General features: G+C 40.1%; 1 protein-coding gene across 5 annotated transcripts in view; it reads left to right on the top strand.

Annotated features, from left to right (window-relative positions):
- Window positions 1-444: 444 nt before the first annotated feature.
- The window catches only part of Cep350 (centrosomal protein 350), a 132764-nt gene continuing 115210 nt past the window's right edge, over window positions 445-17998 (top strand). For 3 of the 5 annotated variants that reach the window (XM_029538207.1, XM_029538208.1, XM_029538205.1), the window contains exons 1-5: window positions 473-851; window positions 10969-11054; window positions 12515-12561; window positions 13811-13922; window positions 14913-15072. In XM_029538207.1, coding sequence (XP_029394067.1) covers window positions 10982-11054; window positions 12515-12561; window positions 13811-13922; window positions 14913-15072 — 392 coding nt within the window. In that variant the 5' untranslated portion in view covers window positions 473-851; window positions 10969-10981. Of the gene's footprint in view, window positions 852-10968; window positions 11055-12514; window positions 12562-13810; window positions 13923-14912; window positions 15073-17998 lie in introns of all 5 variants that reach the window. The other 2 variants (XM_029538209.1, XM_029538206.1) reach the window with 1 other exon arrangement.

Here is a 17998-nt window from a genome sequence, read left to right as displayed (position 1 = left end):
ACAGCAGCGAGCAGCCGCAGCAGCCGCAAAGCTGCGGTTACTCCGAACCGCCTAGAGTGACGATTCCTTCGGATCACGGCTGAAGCATCATCAACTCTCGGAAAGCTGCCGGGTCCCGGGTCCCCGGGTCCCCCTTGTCAAGTCCTCGGCGTGTTTTGGCTCGGGGGGGTGAACCGCTCAGCCAAAAGGCCCAATTAGAGTCAAAGGGAAGGGGGTGGTCTCCTCTGCGGAGAGACTCTGGCTCCTCCCGAGTCCCGCCGAGCTCCCAAAGCACCACACCAAAGATGGCTTCCCCGCGTCCTCCAGCCTCGCCTCGGCTCGCGCGCCTCCGTCGGCCACACTCAATATGGCCCTCACCCTGGGTTGCATTCCTGCGGAACCGTCTCCGGACAGTTCTCGCGAGGTTTGGCGAGTCTCTTCCCACCCCCACCCCGCCCTCTCCCTCCCCGACTGCTCCCGCCCTGCCTCGCGCCGCCGCCACCGCCACTGCCGCCGGCGCCGCTCCTCCTCCGTGTCAGTTGTTGAGCTGTAATGGCGACTGGGCCGCCGCTGCCGAAGTGACTCCCGGGGCGGGGGAGCGGGGCCGGACCTGCGCCTGAGAGGACTGCGGAGAGCCGCAGCTCGGGAAGGGGCTCGCGGCGGGGCAGAGGAAGGCCGCCTCTGCGCCTCTCCTTCCTTCCCTGCCGCCCGGCGGATCCCGGGAGCCGGGGCGAGGCGGGCACCCGGTGCGTCCCCGGAGCGGGGAAGCCAGGCCGGGCAGCCCTGGGGCCGGTCGGGGCGGCGTCACTGCACCCTCCGCCAGGCCCCGCGGGATGCACCGTGGGAGCCGAGGGCGGAGGCGACACTCTCAGGTGAGCTGCGGGGAGACCTGGCGGAGCCTGCTCCGCCTCGGATGTCTCTGTCCGCGGTCCCAGGTCCCCGAGGTGGCCAGAGAGGCGGGGCGGGGCCCCCTGGCACTGCCTGACGTTCCCCCCCACCGGGGGACCCTCCTTGGGTCCGGAGACTTTTCCTGGAGGGTCATCCTGAGACCTGGGCTCCCGGACCTACTGGTGTCCACCGAAGACAAGATTTCTTTGCTTACCTGCCAGTGTCGCCCTCAGCACCCTCGCCCCTCCTCTTGTCTGCATAGAGTTAAGCCACCTTCTCACCTTTGGTCTCCGAAGTGTCCCTTCTTCGTTTGGGGATTGAGCATATTTTGGGAAATTCCGGGGCACGAGCTCCAGTGTCAGGAACAGTTTCTGTTCCTTTTCCTGGGTGTAATATTCTCAAAGTGCAGTATGGGGAAAACTTTGATGACCTCCAGTCCAGCAGCAGTTGTTGAATAGAGTCTACCGGCTTATTCACACATGATTGGGCGGAGAGGGGGTGACATTAAACAAGCCTTACACGTTGGAAGTTGTCACTCTCGCTCCCCCTCCCCCCTCTTTTAAATTCAGACTAATATGCTAAATCATATTTAGCTAATGTCACAGATACAGGCAAAAATTTGCCTGGATTTTAGTTTTCAAGTTAGGAACTTGCAAATAGGTATAGATTTTTTTAAATGGATTTTTTGATGTTGTAACAAATGTTTCATTTGGGGAAAAAAAATAGGTCGTTAGGAATAGTGGTCGGTATCCACGAACTCTACTTAATTGTTTTGCTGTGTGTCTTGTTTTGAATTTGGAGAAGTCGTTGGTGTTGCCATGTTAACCTCCTCCCTTAGCTTGTATTTTAAAGATTTAAATGGAAAGGCCATCCTAGACCAACCTACTATTAGCACCTGGGAATTTTTGAAGAGGCAATAATAAAATACTACAAACTGCTCTCCATTTGAAAACTTTCTTAAAATACTGCTTTTTAAAAAGGCACTGTGCTGCTAATAACCTGGGATTATGACTTTGGAAGACTCTTAGTCCTGTACTAGAAGATACTGCAAGCCCATGAAAGTGAAAGAGTTTTTGTGTGCTAAATTGACAAACTATTAAATGCAACAAATCTGAACTGTTACTGCATTCAACTTAGTACACCTTAATCAGAATATGAAGGTCATGCCAGAATACATTGTATATGTAGACAAATATGTATCTTGTCTTTTCATAGCAGAACTTTGTGCTTATAGTGGTAGTAATGTTTGTAAACAATTTTGTATATATATATATGAAAGACTTTTTTCTGACATGTATTGGTGTATAGTATTATTTTAAGACCATCAATACTATAGAATCAACCTTTTATGGTGTTAATACATTTATGAATTAAAGTTTAAAAATTTTTTCTTCTGATTGTCATTTTTTAAAATCCATTTTTAACACACTATATAGAGGCACAAGAAAGGAAGTGATGTCCTTATGTAACCACTTCAGTTTGTTAAACTGCTATAACTTATAATGAGGGCAAAAGAGAAGTTTTACGAAATAACTGACTTTTGGGGGGCGATGGGGGGGCGGTGTACTTCCAATTCCATGAATTAGTCTTTATGTACTCTTGTGAGCAAAGGGGACTCAGATCTTTATTTTGTAGTTGTGGAGATGAACAAACAAAGGCATTAATTTATGTGACTGCTGTTTTTATTCTGCAGATGTTCTAGAATTAGCTATATTTTAAATATTAGCCTTAGATACTTTTGCTATTATTATTTCAAGATATTTTAAAAAATATATTCTTCCTTTGCACATAACACTTGTTCCCTGTGATTTCTGGTTTTTAAAGGCATTAGCATTTTCATAAAATTTTATTAATTATTAATAAGTCATGAATTATTATAGTGGATCACTGCTATTTGTAGTTGTGATTGTTATTTGTGCTGTGTGGGTCAAATTGCAAGTTTTCCTTATTGACTTTCCCCCTATGTCACACAGTTTTTAGTCTTGCACATAGTTAAAGAAAGAACCGCAGCGTCTCTGCATTGGTTTTCATGTCATCTGTCATTGGTGCTCCTCAGTGGAACTTCATGCTTACCTTTGAGTATTGGGTTATTATTTATTATTATTCCTCACCTGGCCTTCGAGTCCTGTTCTGGCAGAGGTTCTCTGTTGGTCACTGTGCACGCAGTTTCTAGCATATACTAAAGCAATAAATAAGAGTTGAGTTCATCTCAGTCCTAGGATAATACTTTCAAATAAAAACAAAAAACTGGTTCTTAGTTCATAGGCACATTTTAGCTTTTTTTTGTAGACATATGTTCCATATGTCTGTTCAAATTTGCTGGGTCTCAGGGGAATGATAGCCTGGGATTTAAAATCCACTGAGAATAAGCCACAGGTGGGTCCTAAAGCTTTGACGATTTTAATGATTTGCCCAGGTGCTCTGTTAGGAGTTGTAATTTAAAGAAAATGGAAGCTTTACGACCCTAACCTAATTGTAATTATAGTACAATTACATACTTGTAATAAGTTTTGATCCTTCTTAATCACAGTACTGGGTGTTTAAAATACTGGAGTCCAGTTAGTCCAGTGTCCATATTGTGTATGTTGGAAAGCCAGCATCATAGCTTGAGAAGAATCCACTAAGCAGCTCTAGGCTTACATTTATTTGTTTTATGTGTCAGATAATTGTCAAGTCAGAAGGTAATTATGATTAACTGGGCAGTTTTTTTTTTTTTTGTCACTATCAATTAAAAATTCAAAGTGGATCTCAGTTTTCATGTTAACTTAGTATTAGAGTATAAATTAGTTTAATTAACTTTCTGGGGTGAAATCTGGCATTACTTATCAAAATTTAAATAAAGTCCATGTACTATTTGATAAAATCATTCAATGTTTGTGAGTTTTATGTTACATAAATTTTAACAGAAGAGCCGAACTAAAAGAATATTCATTTATCATGATTACAAATAAAAGGAAGCATACTTATTAAAAACATTCATAATGTCTGTTGGTAAGGGAATGGTTAAAATCGCAGTATATCCATGCTGTGAGCTACTCCCCAGTTGTTAGCAGGCTTTAGGGATCTATATTTACTTGGTGAGAGGCAGCCGAGTGTGTCCTTCAGCATGTGGACCAGGCAGCAGCTCTTACAGGTTCACGTCCTGACTGCACTTTATACCAGCTGTGGCTCTGTAAGGTGGCTAGAATGATAGTCCTTGCCTCTTGGGGCTATTGTGAGAACTAAATGAGTTAGTGTCTGTATTCTAAGTAAGCACAGGGTGCGTTATGAAACTGCTTCCTGTCACTATTATGTACTGACATGGAACAGTGCTCATGATATAATAGTATGTAGAAGAAATACTGTGTAATATGATTTGACTCGTAAATAGATAGGCGTCAATAAGATGGTTCAGTGAGTAAACACTCTTGTTTTACCTATGAGTACATGGATCATAAACAACTGTAAAGCATGCGCAAGGCTATGAGGAGTTCATCAGACTATGTTGGGTTCAGTTACCCTCATTTGTGTGTCCTCTTCCATTTGGAGATAATGGGCTTGGTTCCCTTTTATTGCATCTGTCAGGACAATTTCTTGTTCACTAATATGGTTTGATTAATAAGATGTTCCATTTTATTGTATATATCAGGGATAAGTTCTTCAGTTGACAATACCCGAGAGGAAAAATGTTGTTGATTCATTTTGAGAGAGTAGTCACCCGTGGTGAATGCTGTCAAGAGGCCAAGTAGCCCTTTGGATTTGGAGAAGTGGTCTTTGATGATTTTAGTGAGTGAGGATGAGGATGGTGGCCACCCTGCGGCTGCTTGAAAGGGAGTGGAAGGACCTGGAAATGGAGACGTGTAGCCTAGAGTCAACATTTCTGAGAGATTTGTAAAGGAAGATGCAGTGGTGAAGGGGGTCCCGGGTGAGGGACTTTATCTTTTTAAGATGTCCTTAAGCATAACTGCATATAGGAAAATGTTGGGGAGGGGAGACTGGGACAAAGTGTGAGGAAAATGTGGCCAGGAATGAGAGGACCTAGGCAAGTAGCTCTGAAAGGAGACGCAGTGCTCCTATGGCACCTTTTCTCTGAAAGTTCTTCTCCTTTTCCTCTTCTTTTCTTTCTCTTCTTTTTTCCTTCTTCCTTTTTCTTTCTTCAGCCATGTTTGATGGTGCATGCCTTCCTAGCACATAGACAGGCAGATCTCTGTGAGTTCCAGGCCAGTGTACTCTATATAGACAGCTCCAAGCCAGCTAGTGCTGTAGAGTAAGAAAAGGACAAAGTTAAAATGACATTTTACTTAGCTATAGGGTTTGGGGTAGCCTTTGAACTTTAATTTTATTATTATTTCGATAGGGGCTCACATTGTACCTAGGCTTTCTTGGAACTCCATATGTAGCTCTGACCTGAAGTCCTCCTGCCTGAGCCTTATGAGTGCTGAGATTATAGGCCTGCACTACCACACCTGGCTGCCTTATACTTTTTTTTCTTTTCCTTTTGAGATAGAGACCACTATGCAGCTCTGGCTGTCCTGGAGTTACTATATAGACCAGGTGGGATTGGACTTGCAGCTGTGCCCTGCCTTAACTTTAAGTCAGAGTGCTGGGATTACAACTGTGTCTCCCCAAGCATGGTCTTGGTACCTTTCTTATACTGCAAAGATTTTGGTGAATTAGCTTCTTTCCAATTGTCGTGATAAGATGCTATGAGTAGCACAATTTGTAGAAGAAAGGCTTATTTGACTTACAGTCCCAGAGGGAGGATAATCCACAATGGCAGAGCAGAGGTAGGTGGCAGCAGGCTGCTGGAGCAGCTGCAGAGAGTGCACTTCACGGGAAACAGAGCACACTTGGAATGGTGAAGAGGTACAGGTCTTTTTAAAAACTTCAAAGCCCCTAGTGATGTTCTTTCTCCAGCAAGGCCATACCTAGTTCTCAAAAGACCATCAGGGACCAAGTATTCAGTTGCCCAAGATTTACATAAATCATTACATTTGGTGATGTTTGAGTATATATACAGATTCTGTTAGCTTAAGATCTTGTTTACTGTCAACAAGTCAACATTTAAAAAATGTTCTTAGCTGGGCAGTGGTGGCACATGCTTTTAATCCCAGCACTAGGGAGGCAGAGGCAGGCGGATTTCTGAGTTCAAGGCCAGCCTGGTCTACGGAGTGAGTTCCAGGACACACAGGGCTACACAGAAAAACTCTTGTTTCAAAAAACCAAACCAAACCAAACCAAAAAGTTCTTATCAATATATATGATTTTAATCAGATCGGGGGTGCACACTCATGTGTCTGTGTGTGTATGTATGTGTGTATGTGTGTGCATGTATAAATTAATGTAACATGTTCAGTCCATTTAGTGGTGCTTATATGTGTATGTATTTAGGACTGATCACTTGGAATTGGATAACTTATTAGGGCACTTGTCCTAGAAGAAGGCTAGTTCTACCTCTCTTAACAACCATTAATTGCCTGTAGCTCTTCATCTACAGGAGTATAAATAAAGCAATGTCTTACCCATGTCAAAGCCTGTAAATTACAACAATAATGGCCAAGATACACTCACAGGTAGACTTAAGGCCTGTTCGGTAGGTGGGAATTCATCCTTGTTCCAGTAAATATAGCCCTGCCTGTGGGTGGTGAGGTCATGAACTCCAGAGGATAACCAACACTGCCACATTCCTAAACCTGTAAAATTTCCAACCATATTCTAAATATCTATCCAGAGCCCTAGAAGGTTTTAGTCAAGTTACAATAGCATTTGGGAAATAGCTGAGATTATGAAAAGTGTATTGACGGGTTAGGGAGCTGGCTCAGTTATTGAACTGTTTGCTATGCAAGCATGAAGATCTGAGTTCAGGTCTCTAGAACCCACACTAAAAGCCAGGCATTGTGGTGTATGCCTGTAATCCTGGCTGTAGTGAGATGGAAGCAGGATTCCTGGGGATTGCTGGCCGTGTACTCCAGCTCAGTAGGTGAGCTCTAGGTTCAGTGAGAGACTGTCTCAAAAAGGAAGACAGGCACCACCTTTAACTTTTGCCCTCCATGTGCATATGAACACACACATAACACGCACACACATACATTCACATGCCCACTCACACATGTACATTCAGACATGTATATGCATACCTTAAAATGTGTTGGATTTTCTTGGTAAGAAGGGGCTAGAAAAGAGGCCTAGTGATAGGTTCTTTGGAAATGTAACCTTTCTGTCAAGGAAAAAGGAGAACTGTGCTTACATTATTAACCTAGGAGAAGTGGGAGTTTCAAGATTAAAGTTTGAAATTGTATAAGTTAATAAAACATTGCTTTAATATCATCAAATGGAAAATTACACTGTATGTATGGGTTGGTTTTTTTTTTTTTTTTTTTAGGTTTTTTAAAGACATAATTTTAAACAATGTTTAAATAAGTCTTTAAATTTTATTATATTTATGAGTGGTTGCTTTCATTTATGTCAGTGCACTGCATGTGTGCCTAGTGCTGGCAAAAATTAGAAGAGGGTATCTGACCCCTGGAGTAGGAGTTATAGATGGTTGTAAGCAACAGTAGGAATGCTGGGACTCAAACCCAGGTCCTCTACAAGTGCTCTTAACTGCTGAGCCACCTCTTCAGCCCACTCTAAGACTGTCAAAATATAAACTCGTAAGTCAGGAAAAAGTAATTTTTAAAGATTGTTGCTTTGGTTTTGCGTTTGGAAAACAATCTTGTAAAATGGTATAAATGACATATGATATGCATGAGAACAACGTACAAATGTATAACTTAGTTAAGTCTTATGAAATGTACATATCCATGAAATTGGTACCCAAATCAACACATGCTTATAAACAATTGACTTGCTCCTAAGTGGGTTGGGCAGGCGTGACCTCAGTTCAGTCACTCCAAGGCTGATGATTAGCCTCACTTGTTGCATCACTGAAAGTGGTACTTGTGTTGTCCTTTAAGTGATAGGATTCTATGGCCCATATGTTGTTTCTGTGTTCCTTGTGTAATAGAGTTGTGATCCTGAACTATATCATTTTATGAGCAAATATGACATTATAAAATAATGTAATCTATTGATACATGTTGTGTTATATAAATGTTTACTAGATATTTGTAATTAGATTGTCTGTAAATTAGGCATTTATTCTGAAACTTTTTTATGTTTACACCACTTTACCTTTATTAGCATTGGCCCTTAAATGGAGACATTGTAGGCTGGAATGAAGTTTTAAAACTTATTTGACCTACTTATCCTTTACGTTGAGAAAATAGTCACTATATTTTTGGCATTTACTTTTAAGGCAAAGAAATATTTAAGAAGACAATTTTGTCAGATCATTGACAGATTAGTGATAAAGAATGACCAAGTGTGCATGCACGTGCACACGTGCATCTTGTCCTGAGAGGGTGTCAGATGCCTGGCTGTATCATTCTCTGCCTCATTCCCTTTTGAGATGGGCATTCCACTGACACACCTGTCTCTGTCCTCTGTAGTGCTAGCATACAGTCACATGCACCCATGCCCAGCTTTATGCTTGGTGGCTGGGAGCTGGACCAAGTTCTCATGTTTGTACAGTGTGTGTGCTCTTACCCACCAAGCCAACTTCTCAGCCTCCGATCTCTTTTTTTTTTCAATCAGTGTTGATAACTGCGATTAAAGTTTTTATGGTTGAAAAAATTTAAACTGTTGGTAAATTTACTGATTTTTGTTTTTCCCCAACCCCTGTTTTCAGAAGAAAATGTATTTTTTGAAGTTTTATATGTACAACATTAGAGGGCATGTAGTAAGCAAGCATTTGACCACTGAACCACACTCTGACCCTTAAAAGAACTTAATTTTTTTTTAGATTTATTTATTATGTATAAGTACAGTTTAGCTGTCTTCAGACACTCCAGAAGAGGGCATCAGATCTCATTATGGATGGTTGTGAGCCACCATGTGATTGTTGGGATTTGAACTCAGGACCTTTGGAAGAGCAGTCAGTGCTCTTAACCACTAAGCCATCTCTCCAGCTCAAGAATTTCATTTTTAGAACACTTTGAAGTTTGTTTCTATGAAGCCTAATGTCAGGGTTATCTACTCCTTGGAGAAGTTAATTCCCATAAAATTAATATACTTTAAAGTTTTATGTATTTGGACTAAATAGGTAAAATTTTATTTTTCTTAAATCTAATTTGGGATTTTAAAATATTCAACACACTGGAACCGAGAATGCATTGCAATGGTGCTTGCCTACTGTGTTCTGGGTTCAGTTTCTCAGGACTCCAAATAACATACTGTATTTTCTTTATAAGTAACTAATTGAATAAAATGATTTGTCGCCTCTTATCTGTTTTGTGTGCATGTGTATGTGCCTGGTTGCATTTGCCATTGTACACAGGTGGAGGTCAGAGGACAACTTAGGGAGTCAGGTCTCGTTCCATAATGTGGCCCAGGGGATAGAACTCAGGTTGGCAGGCTTGGCAGCAAGCATTTGTACCTGCTGAGCTGCCTTCCTTTAATTTCCACATTTTAAACCTATTTTGTGGATTAAATACTTAACAAATATGGTAAAATTTAATATGCTATAAAGAGCTAATAAAATTAATTTAAAAATTAAGATCTTACTAGGTGAATGAACAAAGGATAATTCATAAATAAAAAAACCCTAAGATTAAGATCTGTGGCAGAGGAGAAAGGGAAGGAAGGATTGGAGGAGCCAGAAGGATCAAGGACACCACAGGAACATGGCCCACAGAATCAGTTGACTGATAGTCAAGTTGGCTCAAAGAGATCAGGGAGCCTGTACGGCTCTGACCTAGGTCTTCTACACATATGTTACAGTTGTGTAGCTTGGTGTTCTTGTGGGACTCCTAACAGTGGGCATTGGGGCTGTCTCTCATTCTTTTGCCTGCCTTTGGGACCCTTTTTCTCCTATCGGGTCCCATTGTCCAGCCTTGATGTGAGAATATGTGTCTGGTCTTCTTGTATCTTGTTCTGCCACATTTGATTAATGTTCCAGGTTGATGGCCTGTTCTTTTCTGAGGGGAATTAAAGGGGGCATGAATCCAGGAGAGAGACTGGGGGGAGAGGAGGGAGGGGAACTGCAGTTGGGATGTAATATATGAGAGAAGAATAAATTAAGAAGGGGGAAAAGATTTGTGGCAGAATATTTGATCTGGCTAAGTTCTACCATGTTCAGATTCAAGCAATCACTTTTCCCTATGGAGATAAAAAAACAAACACAATATGAATGATATTACAAGGTCTTAATGAAACTTCTGGGTTCTTATATTACTGGAAGCTTGAAAACAGTTTGACGTTGGATCTCAGCAGCATGTCCTTCACACTCTTTAGTTCAGTTTTGAGACATTTTGCAAGATATTACTCTATAGTCCAAATAGGCCAAAATCCATATACACAGTTTTGTTTTTGTTTTTAAGACAATGCCTCATTATGAATCACTGACTGGTCTGGAACTTGCTGAGCAAGACCAGGCTGTCCTTAAATTCACAGAGATCCACCTGCCTATGCCTTCTTAGTTCTGAGATTAAAGGCATGTGTCACCATGCCTGGTTACAGGGTTATTTGCAGTAGAGAAAATGAAACATGATAAGGTATTGGTTATTTCTATTTTATGAGAAGATCTTGTTTTCCTGTTTATTTACTGTGTGTGTGAGAAACTGTGTGGGGATATGTGCATGCCATGACTACATGTGGAGGTCAGAGGACACCTTGCTGGGTTAGCTCTCCCATCATGTAGGCCCTAGGATGGAAACCGGATTGTTAGCATGATTGAACCATCCCACTACCCTCTTTTTATTGTCATGCTAGGGGATGAACTGGGGCTGCATGTAAGGGCAGCATGTGTTCTACCGCTGGTACAGCTCCAGCCTCGTGACTTATAACACAGTTGGTGCGCTGTAAATGAAAATTTAATAATAATAATAATAATAATAATAATAATAGTTCCTCTAAAGCATTGTATTATTTATTGGATTATTATGTGTTGCTTATGAGACTATGAAGCTACATTTTATTAGTGATGACAGTGTTTCTCAGACCTTCATGAGTAGGTCAGGTTCTTTCTTTACTATTGTACTTTATAATAATGATGGGCAGTGATTGTTGATGACGTAATTGCAGGTAAATCGGCAAGATGAGGAGCAGCAAGTCAAAAGAGGTGCCTTTACCAAACCCAAGGAACTCTCAGAGCAAGGAGACTGTTCAAGGTAGGAGTTTTGTTTTTAGACTGAACTTAGTCTCTTTCTAAGGTCCTACAAAGTTCAATTTTGGGCTAATCAGTAGATGAAATTTGTGCATTATCTTTTGATTCATAAAACAAAAGAGTGGGCCGGGTATGGTGGCGCACAACTTTAATCCCAGCACTTGGGAGGCAGAGGCAGGTGGATTTCTGAGTTCAAAGCCGGCCTGGTCTACAAAGTAAGTTCCAGGATAGCCAGGGCTACACAGAGAAACCCCATCTCAAAAAACCAAAATACTCCCTCCCAACCACCACCCCCCCCCAAAAAAACCCCCAAAACTGAGTGGATTATGCTGGAGCAGTGGCTCCGTAGTTTAAAAAGTGCTTACTGATCTTGCAGAGGACCTGTGTTCAGTTCCCAGCACCTCCTGTACTGTCTGGCTTGCAAGTGCTTATAACTTCAGCTTCAGTGATCATTTGCATGAACATTTACATGTGTACACCCCCCCACACACACACTTAAACTATTTTTAAAAAGTGGATAAATAATTTAAACTTTTACTTTTTAGTATACAAGTACCCTTTAAAAAATAAATTAGTTGAGCCTGATGTGGTAATGAATTACTGTAATGCCAGAATTCAAAAGATTGAGGCGGGAGGGTCGTGAGATTAAGGCCAGCTTCTGCTACACAAAATGAACTCATCTCTCCTCAAAAATTATTTATGCAAAATTAATGTTTCTTTTTCAGAAATCCTGATATGACTGTCAACATCTATAGTACATACATAATAAGTTAAAGTTATTTGTTATAGGTACTTTAAGGTATGATATTTTAAAAGGGAAACTGATAAGTAGATCCAGAGGAGGTTCCCATTTGTGAGGAAACTAGAAATTAAGCCATATGGGGAGTCTTTGGAGGAAATGAAAATTCTTATCCTGGAAGAGGATAACTCATGGGAAACATTGCAGCCTCAAACTAGTTGAAAGACTGTTACTTGAAAGACTAGATAGATTTGTTTGTACTAGTAAAGTGATACATGGAATAGTTTTAATAGTATTCTTTCACTTATAAAATATTGATATAGGACAACACATATTTTAGGTATATTGGTAGATACCTAAAATCCCAGCAACTCAGGAGGCTCAGGCAGCAAGATTCTAAGTTGGAGGTCAGACTAGGCTATATAGCAAGACCCTACCTTATTTTACCTTCTTTATTCTCTATCTCTGTCTCTCTGTCTCTGTCTCTCAGTTGTGGGGGATGTTCAGGCCATTGGTATTAACTGAGTATGCTTCTTTTATACATTTCTTGAGAAGCCTGATCTAGCATTATAAGTGCATTTGATAAGGAATATCTCTCATTATAAATGCATTTGATAAGGAATGAAGTAGTTCTCAAGCCTTTGATCATGTTTGGGAGCACATGAAACTGTATAGTTTAAGTTAACTTCAGACCTCTGACTCTATTACATGTCACTTTTTCTCAGTAGATGTAACCACATCATGGGATGCACTTTCTCAGACCAAGGCTGCTGTAAGTAGTTTTAGTTTCTATTTTAATCATTTACTTGTTTTAAAATGGATACTATGTTTTGATGTGATTAATTAGAATATTTAATTGGAAAACAAAGGCATATATTACACAATGAACAAACATGAGTAGTGAAGAAGTAAACTAGATACTGCCTTAGGATCTCGGGCCTGCTACTATCATGACATGTCAAGTATTGGAGTGACCTGTGTGGTTACTCACCTTTAATTAGCTGGTTCACTTTGTGAGTTGGTAGGAAGGGTAGATATGGGAAGGCTGGAGGTACCTGTGTAGAAGGCTTGTTATAAGGGAGGGAGGGAAAGGGATTGTCCTCTTGAATGGACTATGAGTTATCTCTTCTGTTTGGTGGCAGTCATAGGTTCTTTTCCTTTACAAAAAGAGTAACTGTAGGAGAGTTATTTTTTGTGTGTTTAGTCTTGTCTGGATTATAGAAATCTAAACTGGTAATGTACTGTATGATCCCTTTAAAGAGATATTCCTCTTCTCGGTTGATTATCTTATTTTTTTTAAAGATATATTTATTATTATATGTAAGTACACTGTAGCTAACTTCAGAAACACCAAAAAAGGGCATCAGATCTCATGGGTGGTTGTGAGCCACCATGTGGTTGCTGGGATTTGAACTTAGGACCTTTGTAAGAGCAGTCAGTGCTCTTACCCGCTGAGCCATCTCACCAGCCCCTGATTGATTATCTTTTTCCCTTTCTTTTATATACCCCCGAGTTTGGCTTTGTTTCTTTATTGTCTGTTTTAAAAAAAACATTTAGTTATTTTATGTGTCTGAGTGTTTTGTCCCAGAGTATGTGTCCACTGTGGGTGTGGCTGGTGCCCATAGGCAGCTGTAAGCCATTCTGTAGGTGCCGGGAACTGAAGCTGGATCCTCCAAGAGTAGCAAGGGCTCTGAACTGCAGAGCCAGCTCTTCAGATGGGGATTGATTATTTTGTGGAATTTTCTATATTCTAATCTTTGGAACTCTTCTGAAAGCAAATCAGCTAATTTTATTTATTTATTTTTATGTTTTTGTATTCTCTAGAGGTCTTGAGAAGCATAGCCTTATATAATGGTAGGGAGAAAAATTGTATTTTGAGTAAATATAATAAAGATTTAGCTTTATAACAAAGGAGTATGCGGTCTCTCTCCATGAGCTTTAAATGTATGCAATGTAGGAATGAATAGTAATTGGATCATTTCAGGATTAATTTATGTGTTTTCATGGTATTCACATTTTAGCTGAGACACATTGAGAACAAATTAGAAGTAACTCCTACAAGCACGGCTGTAATCGACTCTGTGATAGATATGAAGAAGTCTGCAAGTGCTACCCGAAAAATAAGCAGGAAAGGTATGTGTGAAGTCCCTTCTAAGAACTTAACTATACTGAATACAGATTCAGATTCATGAATTATTATTATTGCTTGTGGGGATGGATACACATATGCCATGCCTGCATTTGTGGAGGCCAGACTTTGGTTCTCTTTCTACTTTTATGTGGGTTCTGGGGTCATCCCCATTAATATAGATTTTAGTTGTTTCAGTTTAGTGTTTCTGGGTAGTCTGCGGTGCATGTCCTTAGGCTGAGTACTTATGCAGAGTACTTGTGACACAGCCTCATGCTTAGTGATGCTGATGATACTTTTACCAGTGCATCATGAGTTTTCGTTGTTTGTGGGAATGAGAATTGTGTTTGGGTGTCTGAGGTTATAGATACTTATTTTTTTAGTTCTTAGGTATAGTCTTTGAAGGTAAAATTTACTTGACTTAACACAAATGTGTTTCTTTTGTGGGGGGCCAAATTTTTAGTCATGAATATTTTTCATATAGAAACTATATAATAAATTGACACTATGCAGATTTTTTTTTGTTTGTTTGTTTCCTTGGTGGGCTACAAGGTACAAGTAAATGCTTTCTACTTAGACTAAGTGTTGCTGGACTTTGGCAGTTTTCGTCTTATTGTTTCGAAGGGAGGGTTCCTGAGGATTTATTAATCTAGGGCCCCACATGCACGGACAGTCCCTCCTGCTGACCTGTATCTTCAGCCTTATTTTTTTTATTTTGTATTTTGAGATCAGTTGTCTACACTCGTCTTGAATTCACTTTGTAGTACAGGCGGGCCTTGACTGATAATCCTCCTACCTTTCAATGTATAGATTTTGATTTGGTATCACCTTCTTAGAGTACAGTTTATTTTTCCATAAATTTAGTTGACTGGGTGTTTTCTTTCTGCTTACCTAATATCTAACAAGGGATGGTAGGAATAGCACATAGGTAAGTTATTCTCTTAGACAGCCATGGTTTATAGCATATGTTCTCATAGATTTTTTTTTTCTTTCAGATGGTAGATGTCTAGATGATTCTTGGGCCAGTGCTCCAACATCCAAATTTTCTAAACCACGGAAAGAGAAATCTCGTAGTCCTCTCAGGGCTACCACCCTGGAAAGTAATGTTAAGAAAAACAATCGTGTGGAGTTCCGCGAACCTTTGGTTTCTTATAGGTTGGTATTAGGAAAACACTGGTTTAGTCTAATAATAACTGCAATAAGATTATGATTTTTCAGTTTTTCATACACTGATTCTGAAGTTCTGTTAGTTTTTCTCTCGCTGCTGTGACCATCTGTCTGACAAGCAGCCTGAGGAGGGAAAGCTTTATTTTGGTTACAGTTTAAAAGGGATACAGTCCATCCTGGGGGGAGGGCAAGGCCTGGCAGCAGACCTGTGAGTTAAAAAGCAGAGGGGCGAGGCTCTGGGAGTGAAATCTCAAGGCCTACCCAATACCTCACTTCCTGCAACCAACTGACCAACTCATAAAGTTCCACAGACCTCTGAAAAAACTGCCAGACTGGGCACTCCGTTGTTCAAACACACGTGCCTGTCTCACACTCAGGCCACAACAGATAATTCAAAAAATAAACATTCACCAAAACATAAATAAAAATTGACAGATCCCTCCAAAATCAACCTTCTTAAAAAATACTGATTATTGGATTGTCTTTTTTTGTGGTACTAGATTCCAAATCCAGGATCTCTCATATCGTTGTCAAAGACTCAGCCACTGAGCTACGTCCTCAGTCTGTATCCTCTCTATAAGTATTTGATAGGAAGAATAGTAATTTTTGTCTTTGTGTGCGTGTGTGCCTGTCTGTCTGTATGCATGCTTGCCGCATGCGTTGTTGGTGCCCAAGAATGCTCTGCAGCTAGACTTACAGGTGGTTATGAACAATTTCATGTGGGTTCTGGAAGATCAGAAACTGCTCATAACCAGCTTTTTAGGCCCTGAAATTAATATTTTTCTTTTACTAATTGCATGAGTTTATTCTTTTTGTTTGTAGCAACTTAGATGTTCTGGATTAATATATTATTTTAATAGTGTAGGATAGATAATAGAAAATGTTATACATTTTTGTTAACAATGCTTAGGATATTTAAGTATTAAAATTGGAGAATTTTGTATTTTTGAAGGATTTACTAATGATTTGAATATGTCTTAGTCTTACTGTGGCAAATAGTAAGAAGTAAGACCCTGGGCCTTATATGTATTGAATTTATGAGCATTTGTGTGTGTGTGTGTGTGTGTGTGTGTGTGTGTGTGTATTTCAAAGTGTCAGTAAATCAAGATGTTTCATGATGGTCTTGGTAATTTTAGGTATGTACTCTTAAATTTTGTGATAAAGAATTTGGGAAGAGGATTCAAATAACAAATTCAATGTTTAATATGTTATATTTGATACTAGCTAAAAAATAGTAAAGAATTTGCAAATGTAGATGAGAAATATGTACAATGATCAGGTATGAAACTGTGGGCATTGTCACTAGTATTGAAGCAAAAAACAAAACAATACAAAAACAAAAACCTCAGAATATGAAAAACCTGAGATTGAGTTACTGACTGCTTCCTATTCTGATGTTATTGCAAAGAATACTATATGATACTTAAAATTTTATTATATGTATATGTGTGTGTGTATAATAAAATTATATATACACACACTATTTATTTATTTATTTTGGTTTTTTTGAGACAGGGTTTCTCTATGTAGCCCTGGCTGTCCTGGAACTCACTTTGTAGACCAGGGTGGCCTCAAACTCAAAAATCCACCTGCCTCTGCCTCCCAAGTGCTGAGATTAAAGGGATGCACCACCACTGCCCGGCTTATAATTTATATTTTTAAGAAAAGAAAAAATTTACCCAGAAGATAGTTGTATATAGAATGTCCCTCTCTACCTGGCAGATTCCATTGATCATGTTACTTCCTTATTCACCACACATGCATGAACATGTGTGCACGCATACACACACACATACACACACACATTGGGTTTCATGTGGCCATGTCTGGCTTCCAGCCAGAACAAATTCAAATTTCTGATCCCCTTGCTTCTACCTCCTCCTCTCTGTTACTGAGGTCTTAAGTGTGTACCAACTGATTTATACCGTGCTGGGATTAACTGTGCATGCTAGGCTGCCACTCTCTCAACTGAGATACATTCTCAGCTCCTTCAAACCCTTACTATCTTCTGTAAGAAACACAACCTCATCTGTTTTTGCCTGTATTAGTTACTTTTCAGTAGCTAGGACCAAAATACCCGAGAGAACTGTAAAAGTTTCTTATTTGCTTGTTGGTAATTGTCATCTCCAAAGCTTACTGCCTCTGTCTGCTGACCTAGGCCTAGTCCTTGAAGCTTCTAGCATTCACACAATCTAATCTAGGCTTAGAATGTTTTCAGTGTCTTAGACTTGTTTTGTCGTCACCTGTGTCTAGCTTGTTCTTCCTCTACTACCTCTCTCTGTACAGCTGTCCCAGTAAAACTATCTCCTTCTTTCTTTCTTATAAGGAGCTTCCCTTTCCCCTCACTTCTCCTGAGAGTTGGGCATATCCTATTTTATCATATCTTTCTGATTTGTCACTTTGTCAGGGTTTCTATTCCTGCACAAAACATCATGACCAAGAAGCAAGTTGGGGAGGAAAGGGTTTATTCAGCTTACACTTCCACACTGCTGTTCATCACCAAATTAAGTCAGGTCAGGAAGCAGGAGCTGATGCAGAGGCCATGGAGGGATGTTACTTATTGACTTCCTTCCTTCCCCTGGCTTACTCAGCTTGCTTTCTTATAGAGCCCAGGGATGGGCCCTCCCCCCTTAATCACTAATTGAGAAAATGCCATACAGCTGGATCTCATGGAGACATTTCCTTAACTGAAGCTCTTTTCTCTGTGATAACTCCAGCTTGTGTCAAGTTGACACACAAAACCAGCCAGTACAACTGACCCCTTGTCAACTTGACACACAAACACATCACTATTAAGCCTCAACCCTTACTTTCTTATTCATCCCCAAGATCTAAATAACTTTAAAAGTCCCACGGTCTTTACATATTAAAAGTTCAATCCCTTTAAAATGTCCAATATCTTTTTTTTTTTTTT

This window comes from Mus pahari, chromosome 5 (genome assembly GCF_900095145.1).
Source record: "Mus pahari chromosome 5, PAHARI_EIJ_v1.1, whole genome shotgun sequence".
NCBI lineage: Eukaryota > Metazoa > Chordata > Mammalia > Rodentia > Muridae > Mus > Mus pahari.
The sequence above is the reverse complement of the archived record's forward strand: the minus strand, read 5'-3'. Positions and strand labels throughout refer to the sequence as shown.